General features: G+C 38.4%; 1 protein-coding gene and 1 pseudogene across 2 annotated transcripts in view; one reads left to right on the forward strand and one right to left on the reverse strand.

Annotated features, from left to right (window-relative positions):
• The first annotated feature begins 9,509 nt into the window (after nucleotides 1-9,509).
• Nucleotides 9,510-10,689, forward strand: LOC120879904 (annotated as a pseudogene).
• Nucleotides 10,690-18,652: 7,963 nt separating this feature from the next.
• The window catches only part of UCHL5 (ubiquitin C-terminal hydrolase L5), a 47,706-nt gene continuing 45,048 nt past the window's right edge, over nucleotides 18,653-21,310 (reverse strand). For both annotated transcript variants that reach the window (XM_040262894.1, XM_040262893.1), the window contains exon 11: nucleotides 18,653-19,330. In XM_040262894.1, the coding sequence (XP_040118828.1) occupies nucleotides 19,286-19,330 (45 nt within the window). In that variant the 3' untranslated portion in view covers nucleotides 18,653-19,285. The remainder of the gene's footprint in view (nucleotides 19,331-21,310) is intronic.

Consider the following 21,310-nt stretch of genomic DNA (forward strand, 5'->3'; position numbering starts at 1 on the left):
AGGAGATCCAACCAGTCCATCCTAAAGGAAATCAGTCCTGAATGTTCACTGGAAGGACTGATGGTGAAACTGAAGCTCCAATACTTTGGCCACCTGATGTAAAGAGCTGACTCATTAGAAAAGACTCTGATACAGGGAAAGATTGAAGGAAGGAGGAGAAGGGGGAGACAGAGGATGAGAATGGTTGGATAGCATCACTGACTCAATGAACATGAGTTTGAGCAAGCTCTGGGAGATGGTGAAGGAAAGGGAGGCCTAATGTGCTGCAGCCCGAGGGGTCGAAAGGAGTCAGACATGACTGAGCGACTGAACAATAACAAATGTGTGTTTCTGTGTGTGTATCTATGTGCGTGTGTGTGTGTGTGTGTATCTATACATATGACTTTTTCAGGTCTGTCAACCTCACTAAAGAGCAAACTTAATGAAGACGAAGGTCATAACTTGGTTTTACTATTATATGCCCAGAACCTCATTAAGTACCTGATGCATAGTACGGTGAGTAAATATTTAGAGGACACTGTCTCCAGCACTATAATGAGACAAATATCATTAGCCTTAAGCCACCCATACCAATATTCCTCCTCTTTATTGCTTTCCTGATAGCTCAGTTGGTAAAGAATCTGCCTGCAATGCAGGAGACCTGGGTTTGATCCCTGGGTTGGGAAGATCCTCTGGAGAAGGGAAAGGCTACCCACTCTAGTATTCTCTCATGGAGAATTCCATGAAGTGTATAGTCCATAGGGTTGCAAAGAGTCGGACACGACTGAGTGACTTTCACTTATTGATGGAGTAACCTGATGGTTTAGAAGCTCTAGAAATAAGATTTTAGCATTTCTTATAAAATGAACATTTCTTAATATCTAAAAAGCTATTAAAATTTCTAACATTAATTTTTAAAATATTAGCACATCAATAGAAAAAAATGGACTAAATACATGACAGGTAGGTACTTCACTAGCTAAGAAATACAAATGGCCATCAAATACACAAAAGATGAACTCCATTAGTGATCAAAGAAAATGGAGATACAAAGTATACCACTACTGCAGAGATAAGAACTACATATATTTTCAATGAAATTATTCTCAAATTTTAAAAATAAGTAAGAACTACTAGTTAGAATCTAAAAAGCAAGACAAAACAGAAACAGATTCATAGAGACAGTGAACAAACTGGTGGTCACCATAGGGTAGGGGCCTGAGGGTGAATGAAATAGGTAAAGGGGATTAAGAGGCACAAACGTCCAGCTCTAAAATAATTAAGTCACAGGGATGTAATATAGGTAATATAGTCAATAATATCAAAATAACTTTATATGGTGACAGATGATAACTAGTCTTATCATGGCAATCATCTCATAAAGTATATGTCAAATCACTTTATTGGATAGTTGAAACTACTATATTGTTGTATGTCACTTACATTTAAATTAAAACAAAAAGAACTCTACTAGTAAACCTTGACAGTCTTTACATGTAGAAATGAACAGAAAAGGAACTTCATTGTCTAGTAATGCTATTCTGGTAGTGGACTAAATCTCCTGCTTAGAACAACTTTAAACAAAAAACAATAGATGAAATTATCAAAGTACCAACAGGTAATAAGAAATTACCAGGCCAAAGAAAAGAGAGATAAGAACCCATTAAAGATGCCTTTGCTCTTTACACATATGTCAAACTCTGAAAATTTAAACTAATTGTTATGGCCACCCAGGTCAACAGGAAGAGAAATCAAAGCCCTGTCTTCTGTACAACAAGGATTCAATTGTAAATTCTTCCCACAAAAAAAAAAATTGGACTCCAAAGTATGACACGTACTTAAATCAGCCTTTGCGCAGTCCAATAGCCCAGGTCTGCACCATTCAGGAAGCTCAAGAAACCTCTGGTCTTCAACATAGATTAAGGTTATTCCAAATTTGCTGAGCCTTGGGAATCTGGTATACGTGCGTGTGTTACTCGTGTCCAAGTCTTTGCAAGCCCATCTGTATCCCACCAGGCTCCTCTGTCCATGGAGTTCCTCAGGCAAGAATACTGCAGTGGGTTGACATTCCATTCTCCAGGGGATCTTCCTGATCCAGGGATTGAATCCACATTGAAGGCAGTGTCTTTACCACCTGAGACACCAGGGAAGCCCTGGGTACCTGGTATAAGCAATGTAAACCTTTTCTGGAGGAAACTGCAGCCCAGGCCTCAAAATATTCCTACAAATAACTTTTCAAGAACAATGGGATAAGGAACACACACGGCAACTCAAGCAAGCACTAAAAGAAACCTCAAAAAAAGATCCAGTAAGACTCCAGATTTTGGAATGATCAGACTCATTATGTGGCAGCAGCAAAACCTTATTATCAAAATCAAAGCAAAGTAGTAAGAGAAAAATAAAATAAGACCAATATTACTCACAGATATAGAGACAAAAATCCCAAGCAAAATATTAGCAAACAGAATCCAGTAATATATAAAAACACCTACTATAGCAGAAACAAATTAGGTTTTATCCAAGAAATGCGAGATGGGTTTAACATTAGAGATATCTAAGTGTTGAGATCAGAGACACTCAGGCATTTAATGGGTAAGACTCTTCCTCCAGACATACTTCAATATATACTATGACTCTATTGCAACTGCAAGTCTACAGTTGGCCATTCTTTTTTGACTAACTCCTTTGGGTGAACTATGTTCATAAAATATTACTACATTCAATTACGTTATAGCTGAGGTTTTAAAGTGGAGACTGGGTCAAATTCAGCCCACAGATGGTTTTTGTTTGGTGCATGGTGTTTGAAAGGAAACTGAAATCAACATTGCCAAATTGAGAAATTCTAGTAAATCCTGGTTTGGGGGCTTCTTTCAAAACCAGAAGATCTGCAATAACAGCCCTGGTTTTCACCTGGAACAGTTAGCTATGTCTGAGGAATGGCTGTGCCCCTCAGATAAGGTGTGAGTTCTCCTGCTCACTAACACTTCTGCCACTCCAGCCACGGGTCACCTGCCATTAATCTGTGTTCTTTCTCCCTCTCAAACTTGAGAGAAAAATAAAATATGTGCTGTTTTATCTCACAGATAAGAGAGAAAAGGAAATTGAACAAAGAGGGGCATATATGTCAAAGAACAGTAGAAGGAAGCACATATTTTTGTGAAAACTGAAGACTATCGCTTTGTGTTCAGTATGTTAAACCTGATCAGCTTACTCGTTTATATGACCTGCCTGGGTCTGCAGACCCAAGTTTGTGACCTCTGATTTATACCAGATCCAAATGGCCTAGAAATAGTCTGCCTCATTCTGGGGACTGTCTACTTCAATATTCTGTTATGGTGTTGACCTTACAATTTAACTTGCAGAATGCAATCTTATTTCCTTAATTCCCCAGTTCCTGGGGAGCACGTCTCTAGCCCCCAAATGCTGACAGAACTTAGAAGTCACCATTTTTACATATTATTTATTTAGAACCTAAACTGAAATCCAGCTAACACCTCTATTCTTTTTTCTCCTTTTATTTCTTGCCCCCGACAAGAAGCTGTTACTGAATCTGAAAAAAGAAAAATGTTGACAGGAGTATTTACACCATGACCACAACATATAATAGTAAGTCGGTATCTGAAGTGGAAGTTGATTCTCATAAACATTTGTTAGAACTACATAAATATTATTACTGCATGTGCGCAGTAACTAGACTTCATTTAGACTGTTTTGTCTAATGGATGGGTAATAGTTACTTATCATCATGTTGTCCCTGCTCTCTGGGGAAGTTATCACCAGTGTCTATTATAGTCTCTCAAGATTAAAATCCAGCCCAAGACTACAGAGCAAGAGCATGTCTCTTCATCCATGTTTTCCCAACAAAGCAGTGAACCTCAGACTGAATGAGCCAGTGAATGGGCAAGCAGAGGGTAAAGTCTATTCTCAATCTTGCTGCTATTAGAATACGATCATGTGGCATTTATAAAACCAGGGCTTCTGTTTTGACGTTTACTGATGCTAATATATAGAGTTCAATTCTTTAAGTATTTATTTGGTTGGCTGCACCAGGTCTGAGTTGCAGCACGTGGGATCTTTTTAGTTGTGGAAAGCAAACTCTTAGCTGTGGCATGTAGGATCTAGTTCCCTGACCAGGGACTGAACCTGGCCCCCCTGCACTGAGAGTGCAGCCTATTAGCCACCAGACAAGTCCCTCAAATTTTTTTAAATGGTAGTTCTACCCCAAGGCCCCCGGATTGTTTGCATTTATTTAAAGACACATCCAGAAAGCAGCTGATTTTCATTTTCATGAATACACTTGGAAAGAAGCTATAAAGATGGTATATACAAACAACTGGGGGTCAGATTGGAGATGCTGCGTCAGAATGCATAGTTTATACAGCTTATACTCATAGGCTTGATTTCTTATGTTTAGACTCAACCATGAGAGCAAGAGAGGGCCAGAAGCGTGTGTCTAAAACAATGAAGCTTTAATAAAGCAGTATTTGTTTTAAGGGTTAGTTGTATAAACGGATGTGAAAGCCATCTGTTTGGCCCATAAGGGCTACTTGAAATGTATAACAAAGGACAAAGTACGTTTCAGCAGAAAACAAAATATAGGTTACGGTCACACAATAGTTAGTAGTGTGGGAAGACTAGAATCCTAGGCCTCTCAAGTCCAAGCACAGTAACTGGTAATATTTTGCACCAGGAAGTTACAATCTGGGAAGAAAATTTTACGCAGAAAGGTCAATGTTTTAACTGTGAAGCTGTGTTTACCAGCTTTAAGCAAGTTAGCAACTATGCTCAGTTCTTAGGATGACAGTAGAGGCTACAGTGACCAAGTGATTCACGGAGATATAAAGAAGTGACTTACGTGGACACATCAGTGTTTGTGATTGCAAATGTTCATCCAAATAAAGTTTGCCAAAAAATCTGAAAACGTAATTGTGTCACCAAACGTTCACAGTATTAACAACTATTCCAATTAACAACCTTGTGTGCTCTAAGAGAAAAACTTTCCACAGAAGTGTGCATGGCATTCCAAATACATAAATTAGATATAAATTGTCTCAGTTCAGTTCAGTCACTCAGATATGTCCGACTCTTTGCGACCCCATGAATCACAGCACGCCAGGCCTCCCTGTCCATCACCAAATCCCGGAGTTCGCTCAAACTCACGTCCCAGAAGGTGATATTAAGAAAAGTCATGCCGGCCATGATAAAACAGAAACACTGATTCCTTGTCCATAGGTGTTAAACGTGTTTGTGTGCTCAGTTGTGTCTGACTTTTTGCAACCACATGGACAGGCTCCTCTATCCATGGAATTTCCCAGATAATACTGGAGTGGGTTGCCATTTTCTTCTCCAGAGGATCTTCCCAACCCAGGGACTGAACCCAGATGTTACACAGGTTATAGGAAATAGTGCCCTTATTTGGAGACAGTTTAAAAAAATAAATTTTAAAAAATATAAAAGCTCCCTCCACGTGTCATTAGAAGAAACCAGATTAGGATAACATTGAAATAAATAAACCTAAATTACAACATATTTGAAAATGTGTGATATGAGTAGGAAAATATCAACCAGTGATAATTGTGGAGTTTAAAACTTTGAGTCCTAGCAATGTGTAGGGAAAAGATATAGTAACTCTTTGACCAAGGAGGTGTGTATGAACCAGGCAGATTTGGTTGCCATTAAGTATGGCAAAACATGTCATAGGCTACAACAGCCAGTACCTCTAAAAAACAAGTAATCTCCTTTTGGATTACTTCTAATGGGTCAGGAAGATCCTCAGGATAAGAAAATGGCATCCTACTCCAGCACTCTTGCCTGGGAAATCCCATGGATAGAGGAGCCTGGTGGGCTAAAGCCCAGGGGCAGAGGGCAGTCATCACAACAGTTGGATACAACTTAGCAACTAAACCACACCACCACAGTTAACCAATCTCCTGGTCTCAATTCTGTTTTCTCGGTAACCTGAGAGAATGTATTGATAGGCAATCAGGAATATTTGGCTCTCTTGGTAGTTTTAATTGTAAATTAATAAACAGTCTTTCAGGTGTACATTAGCCTCCTGCAAGTTTTATTAACTTGTCTCAACTATTCAATGTCCTTATCACCTTCATCATATGCCTAAAGGGCAGAACTTGGACTTTGGTAATCTCACTAGGAGACACAGCCCAACCTGGAGAGTTTGTTAGTCTCTAATCAGAATCATTATAATAACCAGGCCCCAGAGCTCATGGTTACCACTTATGTGCATTCCTTAATAACCCAGCAAAGGTCATCAGCATCTCCTGCAAAGCTTCTAATAAATCCAGACATAATTTTCTCCTGGGAGTACTTCCACTCTGTGCTTTATGATAATGCAACTTCACCTCTTTTGAATTGTGGTGCTATAGAAGAGTCCCTTGGACAGTAAGGAAATCAAACCAGTCAATCCTATAGGAAATCAACCCTCAATATTCATTGTAAGGACTGATGCTGAAGCTCCAATACTTTGGCCACCTGATGTGAAGAGCTGACTCACTGGAAAAGACCCTGATGCTGGGAAAGACTGAAGGCGGGATGAGGGGGTGACAGAGGATGAGATAGTTGGATGGTATCACTGACTCAATGGACATGTGTTTGAGCAAACTCCTGGAGATGCTGAAGGACAGGGAAGCCTGGTGTGCTGAAGTCCATGGGGTTGCAAAGAGTTGGACATAATTCAGTGACTGAACAACAGCAACGTCACTTCTAAGAATGGGAGGTGGGGAGGAAGAAAGAGAGTAGAAGGGAGAGGAGAAGGAAAAGGTGGCTGGGAGGAAAAGTGGGACAGGAGAAAAAAGGAAAAAAGAAAGAGGGAGATATAGAAGGAAGGAGAGAAAGGGAGGAAAAAAGAAGAGACGGAAGGAGGAGGAAGGGAGAGAAGGAAAGAAGTATGAATTGAGCAGTCTCACCTTGAGTTTGAATCCTAGGACTACTCTTTACTAGCTGTGTGAACTTGAGCAAGGAACTATCTTAGTGCTTTAGTGTCCTCGTCTGAAAAATGGGTACAACAGGATTTACTTTGAATCTTGTAGGGAGTTAGAGCTACTATGTAAAAATACACAGGATAATGCCTGGCACATTGTGGATGGTTTTGCATTTTATTTCTAATAAATTTTCTAGTCAACTGCACTTTTGTTTTTTGCCACAAACTGTAAAAATCCTAAAACTTGTTTCTTAACTGCAACAAATAAAGCCCAACGCCCACTGATTATAAAAACATTTCCATAAACATAACAGTAACAAGTGAGGCTGTGCTTGTTAAATTTTCATGTGCATAGGAAACAACTGGGCATCTTGTTAAAATGCTGGTTCTGATTTCCTTGGTCTAGGGCAAGGAGATTCTGCATTCCTTACAAGTTCCCAGGTGATGCCCGATGCTGCTGGTCTGTGAGTAGCTAAGCTATATACAGATGGTTTGCTTCAAAGGAAAAAATAGGCAGAAGAAAGTAAAATCAAAGAATATATTTAAAATGCGAGAGGAATGGTCACTAGAGGGGAGAACTCCATAATCTGCTGTATTATTACTGCTCGAAAGGCATTCTAGGTATGCCTTAGATTGCACGATAAATATATCTATTTCAAATATGTTATTTGTATATGTGTGTGTATATACATATATGCATATAGATACATTTGTTTGTTTTGTTCATATTTAACTGTACTTAGGGAGCATCTTATTGAAAAAAATTCTGCCAATACTTTTGTTATGACAATAATTAGCTAATTTACTGATAATTTACTTATTGTTTAGAATACAAAAGTAATATATTCTGGTAGGAAAAACTCAATTATCTCAGAAACCTATAAATTTAAAATGGAAAAAATTCCCCACTTCACCCTTAAAGTTCTAAGTTCCTAGACTGAAAACCTTGAAGAGTTTGGTATGATACTTTAAAGCATTTTTTCTTATATACCCATCTAAGATTTTTCTTCAGAAAATGAATTCTTACTATATCACTATAATGCAACTTGCTCTGTCTTCAAAAATATATCACAAACACCCTTCCATGTTAATACATAAGAATTCACCTCCTTCTTTTCAATGACTGCACAGTATTCCAACATACTATAACTCATTTATTCTTCCCTATTGCTATGTGTTTAGGGTATCTCCAATTACTTGCAATTACAGGTGGCTCAATGGTAAAGAATCCATCTGCCAATATAGAAAATGCAAGAGACTCAGGTTCAATCTCTGGGTTGGGATGATCCCCTGGAATAGGAAATGGCAACCCACTCTGGGATTCTTGCCTGAGAAATCCCATGAACAAAGGAGCCTGGTGGACTATATTCATGGGGCCACAAAGGGTCAGCTATGACTGAGCACACACAGACACACACACACTCACAAATACGATGATGAATTTTCTTAAACATGAGAATTGCCAAACTGCTTTTCAAAACAGCTTCTACCACTATTTCAGGAGCCTGTCTTATGTCCACACTGGGAAAGAGACATTGGCAATCACTTTAACTGCCTTCATAATCAGGAAAAAGGCATCCCTTTATTATTTGAACTTCCATTTTCTTAATCACTAGTGGGATTTGCTATCTTTTAAAATATCACTAGCCATTTTAATTTCTTCTGTAAATTGTTTGTTCATATCACTTGCCAATTTTCCTCCTAAGTTACCTTTTTCCTCTTTTTGTAACAGCTCTCTGTGTATTAGATATTATACTTCTAATATATATATTACATTTTTTACGGTAAGATTTTATTGGCTTGCTGTCTTTTTAAAGTTTTATGGTGTACATTATTGTACAGAAGTTTTCATAGAATCAAGCATTTCATTTTTGGATTCTTTATGTTTTTTGATGTTTTATTTCTTGCTTAGAAGTTTTTCCTGACCCCCAAATAATAAAATATTCTCTCATATTTTCCTAGTAATTTCATTTTAGTTGTATTATCTAAATCATCATTAATCATATCTCAAATTATTTTTTAAAATATATTTGCATGAGGCTTTTTACCACTGGATTTACAGTTTAGTCAGTACTATATTATTACTGTTACAGGAAAGAGTTAAAGGAGTTTATTATGTAAAATATCTGGATAGCCTAAAAAAGCACAGGCCAGTGGTCCTAGCCTTTTCTCAATGTAACTTTTATTCAACCTATTATTTTCACCTTGACACCCCAAATCAACTATCAAACATTACTGCAAATTAATATTCTGAATTTTCACGTTTGTTCTGCTCATATGCAATTCACTTTCACATTGCTGAGTCAGTACTTCAGAAAGACAATTCTCTTCATTCAGGTCTCTGCTTAAATATCATCTCTTTAAAGAGATATTTCCATGGCCATCCTATTAAGCCTCAACTCCCTCCATCCTTTTGTCCTGGCTTCTTTTTATAGTTTTCACTACTACTTGAAAGATGGTATTATACAGGCTTGTCTATTCCTCATCTTACCATGATAATGGGTCCTTATCTCTTTCACCAGTATATCTCCAGCATCTAGAACAACTCAGGTATGCTGAATAAATGACCATAAGAATAAATTACCACCACAAACCGTTCAGAGGAGACTCTCTCTTTAGTGCTTTGTAGGGAGGTGAAAAAAACAAAAAGATCCTTCAAAAATGGCAATGGTATCTGAATTCCTCAAGCAGGCCTGGTTTACTGAAAATGAAGAACAGGAATACATTAAAACTGTGAAAGGATCCAAAGGTGGTCCTGGGTCAGCAGTGTGCCCCTATCCTACCTTCAATCCATCCCCGGATGTTGAGGCCTTGCATAAAGCAATCACAGTTAAAGGTGTGGATGAAGCAACCATCATTGAAATTCTGACTAAGAGAAACAATGCACAGCGTCAGCAGATCAAAGCAGCCTATCTGCAGGAGAAAGGAAAGCCCCTGGATGAAGTTCTGAAGAAAGCCCTCCTTGGTCACCTTGAGGAAGTTGTTTTGGCTCTATTGAAAACTCCAGCCCAGTTTGATGCCGAAGAGCTCCGTGCTGCCATGAAGGGCCTTGGGACTGATGAAGACACTCTGAAATTCTGGCATCAAGAACTAACAGAGAAATCAGAGAAATTAACAGTCTATAGAGAAGAACTGAAGAGAGATCTGGCTAAAGACATCACCTCAGACACATCTGGAGATTATGAGGCAGCTTTGCTTTCTCTTGCTAAGGGTGACCGATCTGAGGAGCTTGCTGTAGATGACGACTTGGCTGATTCAGATGCCAGGGCTTTATATGAAGCAGGAGAAAGAAGAAAAGGGACAGATGTGAATGTGTTCTCTACCATTCTTACCACCAGGAGCTATCCCCATCTTCGCAGAGTGTTTCAGAAATATTCCAAGTATAGTAAGCATGACATGAACAAAGTTCTGGACCTGGAGTTGAAAGGTGACATCGAGAAATGCCTCACAGTTATTGTGAAGTGTGCGACAAACAAGCCAGTGTTCTTTGCTGAGAAGCTCCATCAGGCTATGAAGGGTGTTGGAACTTGTCATAAGACACTGATCAGGATTATGGTTTCCCGCTCTGAAATCGACATGAATGACATCAAAGCATGCTATCAGAAGTTGTACGGCATCTCTCTCTGTCAAGCCATCCTGGATGAAACCAAAGGAGATTATGAAAAAATCCTGGTGGCTCTCTGTGGAGGAAACTAAACATTCCTTTGATGATCTCAAGCTTTTTGATCAGAAGACTTTTTAATCATCTTTTCATTTCATATCATAGATTTAAATAGGAAAGTTTATTCAATAAGAATATAGTCTAGTAACTTCTTCCTAAAAAATATAGCCTATAAATCATTTTTTGTATTACAACTCTATAAAATAAATACAATTTTAAAATATATATATAGTTATTCCAAACTATAAAACCCTACAAAGAGGTTGTTCTGGTAACAATGCCTAAGAAAAATGTTTACCTTGCAGAAAATAAAATGATTTTACAGGACAAAAAAAAAAAAAAAAAAGAATAAATTACCAAAGATACTAATGTATCTAGAAAGATATGTCAAGATGTTAACATATCAAGTCAAAATCAAAAGTCCTAGGTGAGGTAAGAGTGATGAATCTTTAGTTGGTCAGTCACTGGATTTACTGCCAGTAACCATGCGATAAAGAAAACAACAAATGAAAGATATGTGTTATTGACTGATCTAGGAACTGAATTTACTTTAAAAAATAAGTAACTTCCCTGGTGGTCCATTGTTAAGACTTTGCCTTCCAATGCTGGTGGTGCTGGTTCGATTTCTGGTGGTAATGGTGGTTTAGTCACTAAGTCATGTCTGACTCTGGCGACCTCATGGACTGCAGCCCACCAGGCTTCTCTGTCCATGGGATTTCCCAGGCAAGTGTACTAAAGTGGGCTGCCACTTCCTTCTCCCGGGGATCTTCCCGCCCCAGGGACTGAACCAGTCTCTCACATCTCCTGCACTACAGGCAGATCCTTTATCACTGAGCTACCAGGAAGGCCCTTGATCCCCGGTGGGGGAACCAAGATCTCAACATGTTTCACAGAAAAAAAAACCAGAACATAAACAGAAGTAACACTGTAACAAATTCAAAACAGACTTAAAAAAAAAAAAAAAGGATTGTTTAAAAAATAAAAATTAAAAATGAAATTCCTCCCTAAAAATTGAGGTATCCAGTTTGCCCATTTTATTTCTGTTTTATTCCTTATAAGCCTCCATGGGGGCTTGTTAAATACATTAAGGCATATTTAGACAGTGGAATTCTAAACAACCATCGAACAAAGGTGTGGAATAAGCATAATTACTAATAAGACGTTTGGGGTGAAAACACATGCAACAACATAGTCCCATTTTCAGAAAAAGAAGAAATCTATTACATGTGTGAGTGTAAACACACAGTCTCTGGAGAAATCTGTGAAGTTGCTCAGTCATGTCTGACTCTTTACAACCCCATGGACTGTAGCCTACTAGGCTCCTCCATCCATGGGATTTTCCAGTCAAGTGTACTGGAGTGGGTTGCCATTTCCTTCTCCAGAGGCTCTTCTTGACCCAGGGATCAAACCTAGATCTCCTGCACTGTAGGAAGACGCTTTATTGTCTGAGCCACCAGGGAAGTCCAGGAGAAATCTGTATCAGAACACTATTAATCTCTGGGTAATGGGATTAAATTGGATTTTTATACATTTTTCCTTCTCTGTATTTTCTCATTTCTCTAAAATAAACATGTTCCACTCATGTAAAAAGGAGTTGTTTATTTTGGTGGAGAACATAACAGTGTGTGATGAAATGGATTTGCACCCAGCACCCACATCCATCTCCTCATCCATCCTTGGGATGCCTTCCTACTCTGCAGACTGAAGGGCTAAACACTTGATTTCCCAGACTCTCTTTGCAGAAAACCTAAGATCTGGAGGAGACAGGTAAGGTGGAAGCCATCTCTGTGGCATATGCAGCCATGGAGAGGTGGCGGTTTTCTGCTTTCCCATGTATGGTCACTCGTTGCCTGCAGACGGTGCAGCACGTTCTCTCCCAGAACACAGCCACTATAACCTGTTCTGATGTCAGGAACCCAGTGGAGAACCCCTTGACACTGCAGCAGTAGCAGCTGCCCTGGTTGGCCAGCAATTTTACTACAAGTCATTTCTGGGGACCCAAACTTGAGTTCACACCTCCATACCTTCTGATGACTTTGTAAAGAGCTGCTGCTGCTGCTGCTAAGTCACTTCAGTCGTGTCCGACTCTGTGCGACCCCATAGATGGCAGCCCACCAGGCTCCTCTGTCCCTGGGATTCTCCAGGCAAGAACACTGGAGTGGGTTGCCGTTTCTTTCTCCAATGCATGAAAGTGAAAAGTGAAAGTGAAGTCGCTTAGTCGTTTCCGACTCCTTGCGACCCCATGGTCTGCAGCCTACCAGGCTCCTCTGTCCATGGGATTCTCCAAGCAAGAGCTAAGTAGTTTCAAAATCCCCAATATTAATTCCCATTCCTCTTAAACTAGCTACAGACATTTATTTCCTGCAAGGAAGTTATCAATGATTCAAAAAAGTATCATTAACTTTAAAAATAATGTATACTACGTCCATCTATTTCAGAATGTAGAAAGGGCATGTAAGACTAACACACAAAAACATGTAGGGAAAAGAATCACTTTTGTTGTTGTTCAGGCACTAAGTCATGTCCAATTCTCTGTGATCCCCTGGGATACATCCTGGCTTCCCTGTTCTCCACTATCTCCAGGAGTTTGCTCAAACTCATGTCCATTGAATCGGTGATGCTATCCAACCCTCCCATCTTCTGCTGCCCCCTTCTCCTTTGCCTTCAATCTTCCCCAACACTGAAATCTTTTCTAATGAGTCAGCTCTTCTCATCAGGTGGCCAAATTATTGAAGCTTCAGCTTCAGCATCAGTCCTTCCAATCAATATTCAGGGTTCTAAAATGTTAATGTAGTCATCTCTGGTGGTAGAATTAAGAATAATTTTACTTTGCTTATCTTTTTAAGGGGAAAACTTTTAAAAGCCATTTTTCCCTCCTCAAACATAAGCAACAGTATCATCTTACAGGAAAAGAGCAATTTCTTAATATATCTTGAAATGTTTGAGGCAACTAGGATTAGTAACTAAATGGTATTAATCTACATGTAATACCACAAGACACACAGGAGTATTCATCATGATCTAAATAGGGGAGCAAGTCCCCACAGCACATGATCTCAGAACAAATATTTGTCTATTCCAGTGACACAGTCAAGCTGACTGCTCTCTGCTAGAAAAAGGGCAGCTATCTTGGGAACTAAACATATGAAGTGAGACTAGCCAGTACCGCAGCTGTTGGCAAGCTTTCTTTGTTTAAAACAGTAGAAGTATATCCCTTACGACTGGCTATATTAAAAGGAATAAAACCGAATGGAAGTGCCTTTATCTACTCAATCACTAAACCAGATTTTAGAAAAGAAAGGGCAAAAGTGAAATGAGCAAATAAGACTTTCTTTTTAAAAACTTCAAAAAAAAATTTCCACATAACCAATGTTTATATACTATTGCTGCTAAGTCACTTCATCCGTGTCTGATTCTGTGCGACCCCATAGACAGCAGCCCACCAGGCTCCTCCATCCCTGGGATTCTCCAGGCAAGAACACTGGAGTGGGTTGCAATTGCTCCTTATTCCTCCATTTTCTCAACTAGTTTCATCATTTAGGACACAGAAAAGGATAACATACTTCTTTATTCACTGCCAGAAATTATCATGCAAGGTTACAATGCATTTGCATTCATCAAAGGAGCCGATAAAATAAACCATTCTTAAGGTATGGACAGGCCCATCAAGGAATTTTATTAGAATTAGGTTAATAAGAAAATACACTTATAGCTATTAATTCAGTGGCCTTATACAGCTTTGTTTTTTTTTAAACTGGGGTATAGTTACTTTACGATGTTAGTTTCTGCTATGTAACATCATGAATCAGCTCTAAGTATACATATATCCCTTCCCTCTTGGATTTTTCACCCCGCTCCTCTAGGTCATCACAGAGCACTGAGCTGAGCTCCCTGTGCTATACAGCAGCTTTCCATTAGCTCTCTATTTTACACATGGTAGTGCGGATGTATCACTCAAAATCTCCCAATTCATCCCACGCCCCATTCTCCCCAGTCCATGTCCACACATCTGTTCTCTACACCTGGGCCTCTATTCCTGCTCTACAAATAGGTTCATCTATACCATGCAAAGATGGGCACAATAAAGGACAGAAATAGCACAGATCTAACAGCAGCAGAAGCTATTAAGAAGAGGTGGCAAGAATACAACAGAAGAACTATACAAAAAAGATCGTCATGACCCAGATAACCACGGTAGTGTGATCACTCAGACATCCTGGAATGCAAAGTCACGTGGGCCTTAGGAAGCATCACTACGAACAAAGCTAGTGGAGATGATGGAATTTCAGTTGAGCTATTTCAAATCCTAAACGATGATGCTGTGAAAGTGCTGCACTCAATATGCCAGCAAATTTGGAAAACTCAGCAGTGGCCACAGGAATGGAAAAATGTCCGTTTTCATTCCAATCCCAAGGAAAGGCAATACCAAAGAATGTTCAAACCACTGCGCAATTGCACTCATCTCACACGCTAGTAAAGTAATGCTCAAAATTATCCAAGCCAGGCTTCAGCAGTACGTGAACAATGAAATTCCAGATGTTCAAACTAGATTTCAGAAAAGGCAGAAGAACCAGAGATCAAATTGCCAACATCTGCTGGATCATCAAAAAAGCAAGAGAGTTCCAGAAAAACATATTTCTGCTTTATTGACTATGCCAAAGCCTTTGACTGTGTGAATCACAACAAACTGTGGAAAATTCTTAGAGATGGAAATATCAGGCCACCCCACCTGCCTCCTGAAAAATCTGTATGCAGGTCAAGAAGCAACAGTTACAACTGGACATGGAACAACAGACTGGTTCCAAATAGGGAAAGGAGTACGTCAAGGCTGTATATTGTCACCCTGCTTATTTAACCTCTAAGAAGAGTACATCATGTGAAATGTCGGGCTGAATGAAGCACAAGCTGGAATCAAGATGCTGGGAGAAATAAAATAACCTCAGATATGCAGATGACACCACCCTTATGGCAGAAAGTGAAGAACTAAAGAGCTTCTTGATGAAAGTGAAAGAGAAGAGTGAGAAGCTGGCTTAAAACTCAACATTCAGAAAACTAAGATCATGGCATCTGGTCCCATTACTTCATGGCAAATAGATGGGGAAGCAACAAAAACAGTGACAGAGTTCATTTTCTTGGGCTCCAAAAATCACTGTACATGGTGACTGTAGCCATGAAATTAAAAGACGCTTGCTCCTTAGAAGAAAAGCTGCGACAAACCTGGAAAGCATATTAAAAAGCAGAGACATTATCAACAAAAGTCTGTCTAGTCTAAGCTATGGTTTTTCCAGTAGTCATGTATGGATATGAGAGTTGGACCATAAAGAAGACTGAGTGCTGAATCAATGCTTTTGAACTGTGGTATTGGAGAAGACTCTTGAGAGTCCCTTGGACTTCAAGGAGATCCAACCAGTCTATCCTAAAGGAAATCAGTCCTGAATATTCATTGGAAGGACTGATGCTGAAACTGAAACTCCAATATTTTGGCCACCTGATGCAAAGAACTGACTCACTGGAAAAAAACCCTGATACTGGGAAAGACTGAAGGCAGGAGGAGAAGAGGACAACAGAGGATGACATGGTTGGATGGCATGACCGACTCTATAGGCATGAGTTTGAGCAAGCTTTGGAAGTTGGTGGATAGCAAAGCCTGGCATGGTGTAGTCCATGGGGTCACAGAGTCGGACATGACTGAGCGACAGAAATGTACCATTTTTCTAGATTCCACATAAATGCATTAATATATTTTTTCTGACAATTCACTATGACACATTTTTTAAAATGTCATTTGATATTAGTTACTTCTGTTGAAAGAATCTTTCAATGACAAGTTTTTAATTTTCATGAACACTAATTTTAATCTTTTATGGTCACTGCTTTCTGTGACCTAAGATAGTCACCTGTTGTTTTGTTATAAAAAGCTTTGTATTTTAGCTATTCCATGTAGGTCTGGGATTCACCTCAAATTCATTTTTGTGAGGTAGGAGATCATGGTTCATCTTTTCCATGGGAATATTCAGCTCTTCTGGCGCCATTTGTTGAAAAGAGTTTCCTTCTCTGTTGCACTACTTTTCCATCTCTGTCAAAACTCAAGTGACCTTATAAATACAGATTTGGTGGCTAAGTGGTAAAGGACCTGCCTGCCAATGCAAGAGACTGTGGGTTCAACCTGGGTCAGGAAGATCCCCTGGAGAAGGAAATGGCAACCCACTCCAGTACTCTTGCCTGGAGAATTCCCTGGACAGAGGAGCCAGGCAGGCCAGTCCATGAGGTCGCAAAGAGTCAGGGACAACTTAGCAACTAAATGACAACAATACCAGTATCACACTGTCTTTGGTCACTGGATACTACTTACTACGATACTCTCTGCATTGCTTTACAAAATATATAAAGTTGAGATAAATGTATAGATCAAGATGAACCTACAGTAATGCTTATGAAATCATTTTTAAACTGTATCATGGTTTTGAAAACACTCCATAATCACTACTGTATCCAAAGCAAAATGTATTTACTCATGAACAAACAAAAAACTACAAATTTTCTTTATGACCTTTAATTGAAATTATGTTTGAAAAATATTTTATTAATTTTACTACTCAATTTTCCACTAGGTTTTCTCACATTATTTCTAAAATACCACAATATAGTAAGCATAAAAACAATCCTTAAGCAGTGCGCTTGGCTACTTGTGGATGTCTCTTATTTCAACAGCGTTTGGACAGAACAGACCTAGGGACGCCCCCAAGCTCCAGCTTTCAACCACCCTCCAAGCTTTTATTCAACTCTCAGAATCAGCCACTCAGTCGCCGGAACAAGCCAACTCTATTTTTTGAACTGAACTCCTTGTTACCGGAATAGTCTTGGGCTCCCAGATTCATTCGATTTCACTGATGGAGAGACCATGGTTCACCACCTGTCAACATGCACCTCCAGGTCTCTTACACTTACCCTCTCTGGGCTTCTACTCCCACCACCACAATGTGGTTCTGGAGGGTGTGGGCCACTTTTTCTGTGAACTGGCCAAGATGAAGCACCAGGGCCCCAGTGACTAGAGCACAAAACAATTGGGGTAGCCACACCCTCTTTCATGAGGTGCAGAAGCCATCCCAAGATGAATGGTGCAAAACCCAGGACGCTGTGAACCAGGCCCGTTTGGGTCTGCTTGCCCTGGGTTCTGCCCAGGTGGACCCCCTCCTCTGTGACTTCCTGGAGAGCCGCTTCCTAGACGAGCAGTGAAACACCCAGAAGATAAGCCACCGCGTGGCTAACCTCCCCAGGCTGGAGGGCCCCAGGCTGGACTGGATGAGAATCTCTTTGAGAGGCTCACCCTCGAGCACAGTTAGGAGACTCTGGAGCTCAGAGGCCTTTGAGGAGCTCCACTGGTGTCAGGACTTCTGCCTAAAGCCCCTCTCTGCTGCCACTAGGCAGTTTTTTAACCACCCTGGGGCCCTCTTCCAAGCCTTGGACCAAATGGAAACAATAATTATTAGCTTTTTGCAGCAACAAAAAAAAATCTTTAAAAATTCATGTCTCAAATTAGAGGATGCATACAGTCTCTCTACTTATATTTAAATTTTTCCATAATAAAATACTAAAGAGTCATGGATCAATTTTATAAATGTACCTAGTAAAGTAGATTATTTCCTTTATAAATAGAAGTTTTATAAAATTTCCTTTAAAGTTTAACTCGAAAAAGAAGATTAAGAGCAAGAATACAGTATCATTTCATAAAATAAAGAACAAAGCAACTCTCCAAAGCAATAGCAAATTCCATTGTGGGCAAACTATAGATGGCTCTTATAAACTACTGGGCTGTACTAATTTTGTTCAAATTGGCAAACAAGGATCTTCCATCGCCACCATCACCTTTTTTATAAAAAAGCAAATAATAGCCAAAATTGATCAACCTTTGATTTTTTATAAAGATACAGCTTGAAAAAATTTTGCCAAACTGAGTAACACCCAAAATCTTGAAGATTTCACAATTTGCTCTTAACCTAAAATTTTGCTTTGATGCCTAATACACCTTCCTGAAACAATTCTACAATACATAAATAATTCCAAACACTGAAAAATGTTTGCTAAAATAAAATTGGGATGTTTATTACTTTTTCTACTGGTAGCAATGAAAATCACTAGAAATTATACTTTTGTTCTTTTCAATGATCTGCTTAAAAATCAAGCTTTTTTAAATAATTGGTATAGAAGATAAAATCATTTTTAAATCTTCAAAATACTTAAGATACTATAAGATAGAAATATTGATTTTTTTTCATTAATGATGAGAAGAAAAGAGATTCAGTTTAATCAAGATCTGACATTTATAAATGTTAAGTATTTAACTGAGCTGGAAGATTGAATGAAAGATTAATTATAACAATTACAGGTAGAGAATAGCGTTTGTCCATTTTCTAGGTTCATTATGGCAGTTATCTACCCAAAGAACCAACAGGAGTGCTCAGATCCAATGTCAAATAATGGAATTTGGGCAAGTGCTCTGAACACCGCTTTTATTTAGTATGCACCACATGCATATGATGCAGGTAGGGAGAGTTTATGAATCCATGCATTAAAGACAAGACAGACTGGTACTATTGCCAAACGTGCACTGAGTCAGTGAGAAAGTTGCTCAAGGTTCTTTATACTTAATGGTTTCCATGAAGATAAGTGCAGAAGCAGAAATGTATGCACATCCCAAAGCATCTTCTTCATTTGGTTTCCTGTGCTTTCTTTGCATTCTGCTTTTCTTTTGCCTAGAAATTAAAGATAGCATACAATAACATCTTAAGAGTATGTTTCAGTTCATATTAAAATGTGTCTAAGAGGACACTCTTAAGCTAAAAGGCTTGAGATACATTGTTTATGTCTAAAGTATTATCTTTTATAACTTGAGACTCACAACAAACTCCTCCTGGACAATTAGTGATTCTTTGTCCTCAATAAAAAAAGGATCATATTTGGTTTGCAGTTACGTCTTACCTGAAGTTGAAAATGTATTATTATAATGGTAATTTTAAGATAAAAAATTACTCATTCTATAAAGTCATATTCATTCATAACTATTTCACAACAATATATTTACATATGTGTCCATTTCTCATACAAACTGAGTATAAGAAAAATCCTATATTGATTTCTACATATTTGAATAAATGAGTTTAACATAATAGTTTAAATGAGTTTAAGTTAACTAAAGGATCACATACCTGGAATGTTGATAAACCTCACTAATATGAGTCAAAAAACATTTTCAGGAGTTGTTCACTTGAAGCTCATAACAAGTATAAAGCTTGAACACAGTAATTCTATTTCACTTTTTAGCAGATGAGGAGGCCAGAGCTAACAAGTGTTATCAAACTAATAACCTGGGAACCATGTAAAAATGCAGACTGACTTAGTAAAATGCCCAAGGATCTAAATTTCTAACAAACTCTCAGGTGATACCAATTCTGCTGGCCCTCAGGTGACACTTTTGAGAAGCAAGATTTTACAAGACTAGAATATAATGCTCTTTCCACTATGGCACTTGAATCAGAAAGGAACAAGTAAATTAAACCCTTGCTGCTGCTGTATCACTTCAGTTGTGTCCGACTCTGTGCGACCCCATCGACGGCAGCCCACCAGGCTCCCCCGTCCCTGGGATTCTCCAGGCAAGAGTACTGGAGTGGGGTGCCACTGCCTTCTCCAATGCATGAAAGTGAAAAGTGAAAGTGAAGTCGCTCAGTCGTGTCCAACTCTTAGCAGCCCCATGGACTGTAGCCTGCCAGGATCCTCCATCCATGGGATTTTTCAGGCAAGAGTACTGGAGTAGGGTGCCATTTAAGGAAAAAACCTTCCTTGATTAGAACTATAATCTTTTTTTATACTGTATTAGGTAATAAAATTATTATACAACTGTATGATAAAACTGAGTGCTATGCCTTACAATATATTAAGAGTAAATATGTTGTATGTACCATATAGTTTTTAAAATTGTATACGTAAACATTTTTATTAAAAAGAATAATTTGTAATTTGATGCGTATGATTTCTCAAAGAAGTTTTCCGTTTCCAAATAATAAAAACACAATTCCATTTTTGATGTAACTGGGAAATAAAAATGTGTACTTTTTTTTTTAATGATGTCTGAATACACAGGTACCTTACTAGGATTAGTAAGAATGAATTAACTGGTTAATAACAAATTTTACAACATAATTAAATAAGCGAAGACATGCAGAGTATCCATTCATGTATTAAAATATATAATTCAGATAAAACTAAAGGTAAGTTAAATAAAATAAGTTAAAAATATTATATACCTTGACCAATAAGATCTCATTTAATCCCCAAGAATGTGAACTAAGTATGATTCCCAAATTATACATGAGGAAAAGATTCTATAGTAAAATAAATAACTTGCCTAAAAGCAACAGCTAATAAGTAACATTTCTGAGATTTAAACCAAAAGTTTGTATTTTGGCCTTTATTGAAAAATAAAAAATACTGAATTTCAAAATAGCATTAAAAAAATGTTCACAGTTCAGAAATATGTTCCTTCTATTTAATGTGCTATTGAGATATTAAAAATTGTTGACTCAAGTCAGATAATTCTGTAATCATAGGTATTAACATACATATTATTGTAAACAACTGAACTATGTGCTACCTTGTTTCTATTAAGGGCTAGAAAAAGTAAATTCTGTATATCAGTTATGTATTACCAATTGAATTATAATGTCTTTGTAAAATTT

This window comes from Oryx dammah, unplaced genomic scaffold, assembly GCF_014754425.2.
Source record: "Oryx dammah isolate SB20612 unplaced genomic scaffold, SCBI_Odam_1.1 HiC_scaffold_21, whole genome shotgun sequence".
Taxonomy (NCBI): Eukaryota; Metazoa; Chordata; class Mammalia; order Artiodactyla; family Bovidae; genus Oryx; species Oryx dammah.